An 11,134-nucleotide genomic window follows, 5' to 3' on the forward strand; every position below is an offset into this window, starting at 1 on the left:
TTATACGCGTTCCAGAAGATTGTTTAAAGGCCTTCATCAAACCATTTGTCCGAGTCGAGAAAGTTTCAATTCGATTCTGTTGTTTGGATGTTAAAGGGGATTGGTTCAAGAGCTGTTTTCCACAAATCAAACAGTTGATAATTCGATAAAATGGGGCTAAATCTCGTGAATTTGAAATACTTGCGCATAATTTTCAATATTTGGAAGAAATAGCAATTAAAATAGGTGGGTATATGGATAATCCTAGAGAAGGGATTGATCATTTAGAAACAATGCTTCGGTTGAATCCACAATTGACAGCATCTTTGAAAGAATATTTAATTCAGAAGATACGGCATTTGGAATGGCAATTGAATAGAAGGCGTTCAAGGTATTGAGAAAAAATATTCTTCTATTGTAAGCAATCATTTTTTTTAGAATAGTCAAAAGTAAGTAGTAAAATATGTAATTGGAAAAAAATGAAAATTAAAAACAAAAGAAAATTCCGATATTTCTATTTTTTTGCGTTTTAAATTAACAACTTTTGTGCCCAGCTTTAGTTGACTTCTTCAAATTACAGATAAATCCCGTGTATCATCTCCCTTTGTATTGTTTTTTACATCGAAGGGCGTTGCACGCACCTTAACATTCACAATACAAACTCAATGCGAGTGGAGACGCCTTATGAAATAATGGCACAGATTGCTAGTGCTAAGGTTTATCTGTACTTTTGATACACTGCTATTTTGCTTCGGTCATTAAAAATAAAGAGATAAACCGTAGATAGTGACCGTAGATAAAAAACAACACATAATCGACTGGAATCGGGAATATCATATCATTTTTTTTCAATGAAATCTCGAAAAAAAGGGAAAAAGCGTTGAGTTTTATTCATTTTTCGAATTTTTATTTTTCATTCTTTTGCTTGATTGAAAATTGGCGTGAGAAAGAAAACTGAAAACTGTGAACAAACTGTGAATGGAAAAATTGGACTTATACGCGTATTTTTTCTGGAGAAACTATGACCGAGTCGACAGATTGGAACTTCACTTTTTTAATAATTTATTATACTGGGATTTCTTCCAGTTGGTTTCAGTTTTTTTTTTAGAAAAATACGTCGACGATAACAAAACTATCAATTTAAACTTGTTCAGTTTAGTTTTTTCTTCACTTTTATTTTTCAAATTTTGTATACTACTGTGTTTATTCGCTTCATCCTCGTCGAATACCATTGATTTTATATGTAAAATAACCAAACGAAACGACAAAAGTGACCTCTCGTAGCGGCACATTTGAAACTAACGAAACAAACACAATTGAACATGTCATTTTCATGTTCAGTGTTGGTTCTGTTGTTTACCGTATAGCCGGAGAGAGATGTCTACAGCTTAGTGGCGTTGAATGACATTCAACGCCCATGATTCGCTTAACTGAATTTTCTCAAGGAAATAACGATGTTCACGTTCATTCCATTTGTTTTTCTATTTGGTCGGAAATTTTCGGTTGAATATTAAACGATATCGTTGATCTCTCTCACGATTTTAACCTCTGTTACGCATAGTCGGACAATTGTGATTTCCCCTGTATCTCTCTGGAAGCAACCGTAGACAATGTCTACATTGGTAGAATTCAAACACCACATTTCTCGGGTTGTGGAGTCGACTAATTGGTAAAAGAAATGATTAACTATGTTAGTTTTGAACTGCAATCGCATTGGAAATATTTCATTACTAGACGAGTCCATTTTCAAAAAGCTGAACGCCAATTTCGAATAGGGTATTTCCATCTATGATACTACATTGCATAGCTCGAAAAGAACCTAAATACCAAAATCCATTTCCCAAAAAACAAATCACGGTTTGACCTATTAGCCTTGTGTCCAAATACATAGTTCCGTTATTCAATAAATCTGCTAGCATTCGGTCGAAAAATCTTTGATTTGCTTGCATTTTGAGGATATTGCTTTACTTTAAACGATTTTCACTTCGTCTTGTTTTTTCAACTAACTGAATGACTGAAATTTGTTCTCACACAGAATACTAGATTTGCCGATTTTCTCTTCAATATTTTCGACATATTTTTCAAATAATTAGAAATCCAAATCATATCGGCTGCTTCGATTTTCGCCATTTGACGATCACCATTATTGAATAATTGGTTTAAGCCATTAATAAACCCCTGACTTGTACAATATGCAGATTATTAAATTACGATTTATCTAGCAGCATGATAGCCATGGGAATTCATTGATTTTTAATCGAAATGACTCTGAATTCAAATTCATACTGTTTTAGGTGAATACAAATTTTGGAATTGTTTACATTGTTTGATTTCCTCATCCGATAAAATATCGAATTCATGGCTTTCAATGCATTTAATCTGCGTGTAGTTACAGTACCGACTCTTGTCTATTGAATAGAATTTTAAAAGGAAATAATAACTAATGCCAGTAATTAATAAATCCATCATTCTGATTCAAAAGTCAAGCTCATTACATTCGACTGGTGCAAAGTGTGAAGTGCAATTGCAGCACTCTAAATCATGTTGAACTCGAGCATGAATCGCACACGAGTTGAAGCCGTAAGGATGAGACGCGTTTGAAGGCCAACGCTCATTGAACAACCGACATCGTCGTTACTCAATTGATAAGTCCCCTGCGGTCATATCATTCTCTATTTGCGCTGTCTAGGCGGGAAGAATGACAACAAATGTATGAAATTTTAGTGAAATATTACTAAATAATAATGTATACAAATCTAAATGAATTACACGCAATATAGTTTCATAATCCATATGGAGCATTAGGTCTGTATAAAAATCGAAATGTCTAGGTGAATTGAGAAAAAATGCAAAATTAGTTCAAATAAAATCGGTAACTCACATTAACGTGGAACGCTTTCTTATGTAAGTCGAAAGTAAGAGTACAAAAGTAACACTTCCTTGATATTGATTGTAGGTCAATGGTAATTTTTCCCAATCGGAATTGCTGCAATCAGAAAAATCCTAGGAAAAATTCTGCGAACGAACGAACGTCGTGGACATCTCTAATGTGCGCACAACATATGCTCTCGCCGTAATTATATGCGTCATCATAATCAATTGTTGGCACGCGGAACCTACCATGTGTCGTATGCACAAAGAAGCCGTTTCATTTTCCTTCGAAAAGATAACAATTTTTTCTTGGAGTGGACAATTGGACATATTTTGTACAAACAATGGTTCGGTCTTTTGATTGAAAATATTGATTTTTAAACCAAACAATTGTCAATTGAATTGAGAATATCGAACTAATATTATTTATTTCATCTGATTATCATCTAACGATATTCGACAGGGTTTGAAACATGTTTTTTAAGTGTTTTTCAAAAACTTTATTTTGCCACACAGAGCCGTTAAAAGGGTATTTTCGTTATATCTGCGGTATTTGTAAACTCGACAAAAAATATAAATAAAGTGACGGAAATAGCAACACATAGAAGATTAATATGGGTGAGATTGAGAGTATACTTCACAGACTTTGTATTCGGAAGACAAGAGTTTGTTTCACATTACATTATTGTGCCCTTTGGTCTGGTCGCTTACCTTTGAACAGTCGCAATATGAAGTAAACAGATATTTTCGTTATTTTCCAAATAGTTTCATGGAAAATCCAAATGAGTTTTAAAGAAACAATACTAAAAACAAGAATATTTGTCTGAAATCGTTTTATTTGAAAATATTTGACACTTAAAATTAAAATACATTCGATCGGATTAATTGATCACTTAAGAACTCGTTCAATTTACAGACAATCGAATCAGATATAATAAAAAAGAATGGAGCAAATCTCTATTGGTAAGCAGTCACATACTAGTACATTGTATGTTCATTTTCTTAATTGTCGAAGATGAATTGAATGCGTAACAATAAAAAAGCGAAATAAACCGTTTTTCTACATAGGTGTTGCTTTTCAAAAGAACAATAACTGTATACGTGTGCTCTAGAGAGTTTGAAATGGTGAAAATGAATCCACGGATCATGTTAGCTATATACCAGGGACAATGCACGTTAAATTTATAGAATGCTTTAAAAAAGTACCGTTTGATCTGGGCATTTTTCTTAATTGGAATCGTTGCGACGTTTAAATGTCAGACGAGTATGTTTATAATCAGACCATGATACTGACCAGACATCACTGAAACCATTCAAAAAATGTTCATTCATTTCACAATAGAAACGTGGGTTTTTGTTGCAGTATATTTTCAAGGGACATGCTAAATTTATAGAAATACTCGGTACGGTATCGAATTTAGACAAAATATTCGTTACAGTTTCATGGACGAGATCTGCGGTACTTCTTCCTCTTTTTTGGAAATGATATAAATGAAATTCAAGTTCCTGTAGCAATGGTAAGGTGTCTACCAACCAAGAATTAATTCGTAGTACAAATTCAACAGCATCCGGAGGAATCATCAATGTCAACTTTTTGATTGATTGGTTTTTTTCACAAAAATCTTTCAATTGACTTACAATTAATGTGTCTTCGTACATTGACACTTGCAATGTAAATGATTCCAGGTGATCAAAGGTTAATTTGACTACAATTTCCATATAATTATTAAAGAATCCCCAATGGCCCATTACTGATCGAGCTGTTAGGTGCTTCACATTCTTGAAATGTGTTGCGTCAATAGTGGAATTTTGATTTAATCGATCCTGTATATTTATGTCTAAGTGTTCAATGTTTTGCAGATGCTCAGCAAAGTCAATATTGTAGGTTAAAAACTCGATTTTTTTCAACTGTGGATTCAAACGAACTACGTCCCTATAGTTTTCATGACATGTGTCGCACGGAAAACGCTCTGAAACATATATGCTTAACTCTTCTAAGTTCGGAAAATGATTTGCAATGCACCCAGCGTGGATAAATGGAGAACACATGAAGGCAATCAATAGTGATCGCATCCGCGGAAACAGTCGAATCAGACAATTTCTATCTGGATTTGTATTCGAATTAAACGTTCTTGTCCTGTTTGTTATGCAAAGCCGTTCCACCTGTTTGAATGGCTTGTTGAAATTCGCCAAAGTCCTATTCCAATTACTGAAATTAAATTTCAGTGTTCCAATCGTTTCGCTGCAGAATTCATTGATGTAATCGATAAAATGATATTCCACCTCCGATAAATCCTCGTTGAATCCAACTGCACCATCATAAAAACAATTTATAGAAGGAAGCAGGCTTCCGAAGCATCGCAATAGTTGAAAAGCAATTTTTGGCCTTTCTATCTTATAACATTTGGTCGTCAAATCTCCATGGAACGGGTCGAAGTATGCCCACAAACACAAATATCTCAATGGATCCGATTGTTTTGGCAATTCTTCTATAATCAATGGCATTTCGCCGTACTTTCGCAAAAACACCAATCTGGCAGCACGGCGTAATCGTGTGCTCGTATCGGCTGCATTTAGAAGATCCACGATACCCAAAAACTCCAAAATTGCTTCGAGACAGTCAATTTTAAGGTCGGTTAGATTCATTTCGATTTTTTTTAACCAGGTTTGACGACACGGTTCTGTTCAAAATGAAGAGAAATTTTTGTTAAATTTATTTCTTGACTTTAATTTCAAAAATGAAACTGCAAAGAAGAAAGAGCTCACTTTTAAGAAAAAAATACAGCCAATTTCGATTAAACTACAGTATCTCGTTGAGTTTACTTTGTGTATGATTTTGTTGGAATGCAAATGCCTGTTCACTCTGAATCTAAGTTCACTTATTTTATTTTTTTCTAGGAAATGAAGCAGTAGAAAATCAATTTGTTTGTTTCTTTTTCCACAAATTTAGATGTTTGCTCAAAAATTGTTCTGATGCAGAAACCCAAACTTTTGCTTCGAAGTTCAACGCACAACTGAATGCATTTTCCAGTTTTGTGATCGTTTAGTACTATTTTTTGCGAATAGAATGAAAAAGAAAATTGAGCATAACGCAGAGAAAATCCATCGGGATTAACACACACACTAACTACATTGAGTGTCCGAGTGATCCGAATATTCGCTTTACGAATATTGTACTACATAAATGTGATGGATAAATCTTACAGTTAAGAACCATTAATCTTAATTAGGCTCTCCGTCTGGGTTTTGAACTCACGTGTGGTTGAACTGAATATGGTGCGATCGTACGTAGGGCTCAATCACTCACTGGAAAAGATAATTCACAAGTCGAATTCAATGGAACACATCATTTGTATATACATACCTGACATTATCAAAGAGACATAGTTTCTGTTTCTAAGTTTATACACGCAGCAATCACCAACAAGGATTCTTAATGGTTGAATCACCTTCCAAGAAATGTCTAAATGCAATCATTGATGTTACTTTACCTACTCGAACATTTTACATTTTCGAAGAATCGAAACGTGATGAGCAAATTTGTGTCTTTGTTTTTAAAATCCAAATTGACGATGCACACCATAAGAGTCACTCTCACAGAACTAAAGTGAGAGTGGAATCCGTATGTAATAATTATCGGTAAGGTGACCAGACATTCTTGTTCTACGAGAATTTGGTCTCAGTCCTCGCGTTCTCGCAAAATTTTAAAAATTAGCCGCAAAGTTGCAAATCTTCCTCGTTTTCATAATGAAGCACATTAATTCAATGATTTTATCAATTATTGAAGATTTTTACTCAAATATAATGCAAATTCAGTTTTTATCATATGTATTCCGTGCTGAATTTGACTAAATTACCATGAATTCTGAACCATAGTAGCCTTTGCTTGAGCAAAAGGCGCATACGGTGCTAATACTAGTACAAGTACTACTAACGAATTGTGGCAATTTTGCATATGTGAGAGTCTACTTTGTATTATGATGAACGTAAAATAGACGTTATGTCAATACACACATTGGCGTATAAACAAGACTGATTTATTGTGTAATAATTTCGCTCTTGCTTAGAATCTTTCATAAAATATTAAAAAAAAAACAGATAATTTTGTTCTTGTTCGTGATGATTTTGCAATACAGTGTAAACAAGATTGCATGAGATGAGACAAAACATAAGAAAATTTCGCTTTCAAATGGTATTTGGCTGTTCTCGAACGTTCTCACGAATGCGAGTGCGAATGTTTACATAGAAATCAAATGACATGACACTGAGTGCGAGTTTGTGAATAAAAATTCGAATGCCAAACCGATATAGAAGCCCCTAGTAAAGTTGACTCATTTTTAAACTGTGACTTTCTTCGTAAATTATCAAAAATGTCGAAAACAAAATTTCCAAATATTTTATTTTCATGTGAATTATCAAAAATACTGAAAATATTATTCATATAGACTATCTGATATAGTATATTTTAAGAGCTCGCACCGATGATATTTTTCATATAGTTAGATTTTTTTTTATAATCAGAATAAAAAGAATTACATTGGTAATCCAGAACTTTTCCGTACCGTTGGCATGCGTTGTCTTGGGTACTTTTGGTTATTTTTTGTGAATTTTCTTGAAATAAAGGCAGTGAAAATATAATAAGAATAAAGTGTCGTAATCGGTCACTTTAACTAAAACTTCGACAATTTTGTATGAGAGGTACCCGTGAACCGATTCCTATTGGCTTCAAACTTTCTGAGGTTTCATTTTTTGGAGAAAAAAATAAGATTCTGAAAGTTTCATGTTGATCGCATTTGCAGAAGTTTGGTTTTTGTCCCTCAAAATTTTCCAAGAAAATGTCGACAGGTACCTCCAATACAAAAGTGTCAATTTTTTGAGGTTTTTCTTAGAGCAAGTACCCCAGGATCAATCTTAAACTAAGTTTTTCGAATAAACAACTTTTGGCATTTCCAGATTTACGACGACGACGACAACGACAACGACAATGACGACGGCACACGAACGGAAAAGTGTCTCAAAAAGTGATTTTCTACGCGTTTCATGAGTTTTTATGATGACCTAAGCTTAAAACTCGTACCTAAGACAACGCATGCCAACGGTACGGAAAAAGTTTTCGGGACCAATTCCTATACTTTCCTTTGACACGTTGTGTACGGAAAAGTAATAACAACATCTCGTGAACCAAGGCCTTATTCTAAAATTTAAAAAAAACATTTTTGTTTCTTTTTACTTGAAGAAAAAATTTATCAGGGCTGATTTAAGTTTGGAGAAAAAAAAACAATAACAACGATGTGAATAATCCACCGCGATAACAATACGCTGACGCAATGATAGCTAACCGAAGAATGCAATTTTCTTCAACAAGAGGACAAAATACAATCGTGCGAGCTGATGAGAGTTTGATAAAAGTTTAAAAACAAAATGACTATTACAAATGAGTTGGTGTACATATAAAAGCGCCGACGCTCGAAGCCAAAAATCATATGTAAGTTTGACAGTATTTCATTTTGTTGTGAAGGAAATTTGAATTTCCTCAACAGTTACATTTCGAGCATGATCAAGTTTGCTTTATTTTTATTTTCGTTGCATGTGGCCACAGTAAGTATGCGTTTACGGAATTTTTGAGTTGAAGAAAACTGTCCAGCAAGCTAAAGACTCAATTGCATATGTGTGTGTGTTTTCCAGAGTTTTCTGTTGCAGAATATGCAGGTAGAGGCATCAATTGATCCGAGCGCCCATATCGGTGATTTTACAAATATTGATCCGACTGCGATCATAAAAGCCAATGCACGAATTGGCGATTTCGTATCCATTTATCGGCTCGTAACGGTTGGAGAAAACAGTAAAGTCGGCAATTTTGCTAGAATCGATTCGAGTGTGATTATAAAGGCCAATGCACGGATCGGTGATTACGCATCAATTGATCGGTTCACATCAGTCGCAGAAAAAAGTAAAGTCGGTGATTTTGTTGTCATCGCTCAGCGCTGTACTATCGCAAATGACGTAACCATTTCAAATTTCGTAAAATTTGCTACTGGCACCGCAATCGGAACTGGCTCTATTGTCCATGAATACGTAAAAACGAGAACGAATGTAACAATCAGGAACGGAGTAGAAGTAAATGATTTTGCATCCATTGGAAATGATGCGGAAATTCAAGACGACAGTTTTATCGATGAGTATGCCTCGATTGGTGCCGATGTCAAAGTAGCATCCAAAGTCTATATTGGCCAATTTTCATCGATCCAAGCGAATGCGATCATACGTGAATTGGCAATCATTCATGTATGCGTTAAAATACCAAGTGGCGCAACGGTAGAAAACAACGAAGTCGTAATTCGATCACCATCAACTTATGAATTGTATAAGAAGTGTGCAGTGATCAGCAGCATCTCAGATGCACAGTAAGATACATTTTTCGTCCCTTATCACGCTTTATTTTTTTGTTCTTTATTCGTTTTTAATAAATGTTCGCATCCATTCCAGAATTAAGATCGCAGCTGATAGAAGTTCTGTGCCGTAAGAGCAAACTTTCAATGAATCAATTGAATAACTTAGTGCAATCGAATACTCTATTTTATTTATAGTTCGGCTCCATTCAATGCAATGTTACGCCCACTGATCGATGCTCAGATCAATGGTGTGAAAACAAAATGTAACCATGGGAATATGACAACCAAACCAGACTTGGCCGTAATCAAAAGCTTGTATTTAATTCAATATTACGGCTTGGAACGGTAACATTTACTAAATCCACACAAAAATGATATTATTTTCTCAAATTGAATTTATATTTTAAAATGGCTTTTTTTCTTTAGTTTCAAAGAAGCGCAACCAAAAGCACATGGATGGAATATTGAAGTGATTAACGCGGTGGTTTACGTCGATGGATTCAGGTAAAAAAAAATCTTTTTTAATCAAGATTTTGAGATGAATTTTCATTCTTTTGATTTGTTCAATACGTGAAGGTTTGAGCCGGATTATCATTTTAGAGAAAATTCAGCAAAAAATATGTAAGTTAAACTTGAAAGCAAATTCAAAAGCACACAATTCGATATGACGACTATGCGACATATTCTTTAGATTGGAGTCTGATGTGAAGAAGAAGTTCATTCAACTATTGGAAATGGAAGAGGATTCTGAACGTAAAAATCGTGTTAAAAATGACACCTTCTGCTCGGTCACTGCACAAATACTAAACGGACAACGAGAATTAACTGTTGCAGAACCAAGCTGCCAACCGAATGTAGGCATCATCAATGATGGTGGTTTGAATCCCGGACACTAGGGGGATAGCGCTCTTACTTTGATGATAGAATCTATTCTTTTCATTCAAATCTAATAAAATCTACGGACTTTCTTTAGTTTTTAACTTAAACTGAGACAAAAAAGAGTGTCATTTGTTTATCCGATTTAAATATATTTCTTGGTGAGAGAAAAGGTATGAGTCATCCAAACACTGTTGTGCAGCACACAAGAACCATTCAAATTGATTTTGGTGAAAGAACACAATTCATGTCGTATATCATCTATTCGTCTAATGGATAATAGTGTGCTGTCGTCCAACCGCCCATTCGATGTAAAAGCATATGCTTTTTTCTTATCAGTAGATGTATAAAACTCTTGCTTCAATTAACTCGAAATATTAATTGAAATGATGATACAAAGCTCTTCGGTTGGTACTCTGTACTGTCTGCCAATACAAATTCCAGGTGTATCCTCTACGATTACAACACGGATATCCATATGGTTACGTTGGCACCTCTGACCTCAAATCTGAAATATTGTGTACGATTTGTATTTGGACGGTCAAACGCCAACCACGTGCGTACATAATCCCTAGGGGCCTCTAACTCTGAACGAATATTCCATATTACCACGTATAAACGCCGTATATTTTGTGCATATTTCACATATAACCCGCGTATACGCCGTATATTTTAACCATTTCTTATAAATAGAGATAAAAGCCCCTAGCATAATGCTTCCCAAAATTATCAAACAGTTTTGAATCATTTATTATTCTAACTGAATAGTATTCGTTGACAACTATTCAGTGAATACTCAGTCGCAGTAATATAGCACCAAAAAATATCTCACATTTATATCATACTTATTTACTGGATCTCTGCTATAACAATGTTTAATACTGAATAAATCAACAATGCTGGACTGGCTACATTTAAATGTATATAGTACGAAGATCTCATTTTGTATAAATAAATGAAACAAAAATTAAAAAATATGCACAGCTATCGCCTAAAAACAGGAGCCACAAATATCT

General features: G+C 34.4%; 2 protein-coding genes across 3 annotated transcripts; one reads left to right on the forward strand and one right to left on the reverse strand.

The window, feature by feature from the left end:
* Positions 1-3,820: 3,820 nt before the first annotated feature.
* LOC129571330 (uncharacterized) lies at positions 3,821-5,966 on the reverse strand. The gene is made up of 2 exons (XM_055451103.1): positions 5,617-5,966; positions 3,821-5,531 (listed from the first exon to the last, which is right to left on the reverse strand). Exon 2 carries the CDS (start codon positions 5,494-5,496, stop codon positions 4,078-4,080), a length of 1,419 nt encoding a protein of 472 aa, XP_055307078.1. The 5' UTR covers positions 5,497-5,531; positions 5,617-5,966; the 3' UTR covers positions 3,821-4,077.
* A 2,385-nt stretch (positions 5,967-8,351) lies between these two features.
* Positions 8,352-10,807, forward strand: LOC129571331 (UDP-3-O-acylglucosamine N-acyltransferase-like). 2 transcript variants are annotated; one of them, XM_055451104.1, is made up of 7 exons: positions 8,352-8,448; positions 8,536-9,254; positions 9,337-9,369; positions 9,438-9,587; positions 9,669-9,746; positions 9,819-9,863; positions 9,934-10,807. In XM_055451104.1, exons 1-7 carry the CDS (start codon positions 8,404-8,406, stop codon positions 10,136-10,138), a joined length of 1,275 nt encoding a protein of 424 aa, XP_055307079.1. In that variant the 5' UTR covers positions 8,352-8,403; the 3' UTR covers positions 10,139-10,807. The 2 variants fall into 2 exon arrangements, with proteins under 2 accessions (XP_055307079.1, XP_055307080.1); XM_055451105.1 differs by having other exon boundaries at positions 9,843-9,863.
* Positions 10,808-11,134: the final 327 nt, after the last annotated feature.

Source organism: Sitodiplosis mosellana, unplaced genomic scaffold (assembly GCF_009176505.1).
Source record: "Sitodiplosis mosellana isolate CC-2019 unplaced genomic scaffold, AAFC_SMos_1.0 Smas_scaffold_2024, whole genome shotgun sequence".
Taxonomy (NCBI): domain Eukaryota; kingdom Metazoa; phylum Arthropoda; class Insecta; order Diptera; family Cecidomyiidae; genus Sitodiplosis; species Sitodiplosis mosellana.

Bases quoted from the DNA above. Each gene is read 5' to 3' on its own strand.
- LOC129571330 (XM_055451103.1), bottom strand. From the start codon at position 5,496: ATGAATCTAACCGACCTTAAAATTGACTGTCTCGAAGCAATTTTGGAG.
- LOC129571331 (XM_055451104.1), top strand. From the start codon at position 8,404: ATGATCAAGTTTGCTTTATTTTTATTTTCGTTGCATGTGGCCACA. The intron at 8,449-8,535 runs GTAAGTATGCGT...TGTGTTTTCCAG, and splicing joins TTTCGTTGCATGTGGCCACA to AGTTTTCTGTTGCAGAATAT. The intron at 9,370-9,437 runs GTAAGAGCAAAC...TTTTATTTATAG, and splicing joins GCTGATAGAAGTTCTGTGCC to TTCGGCTCCATTCAATGCAA.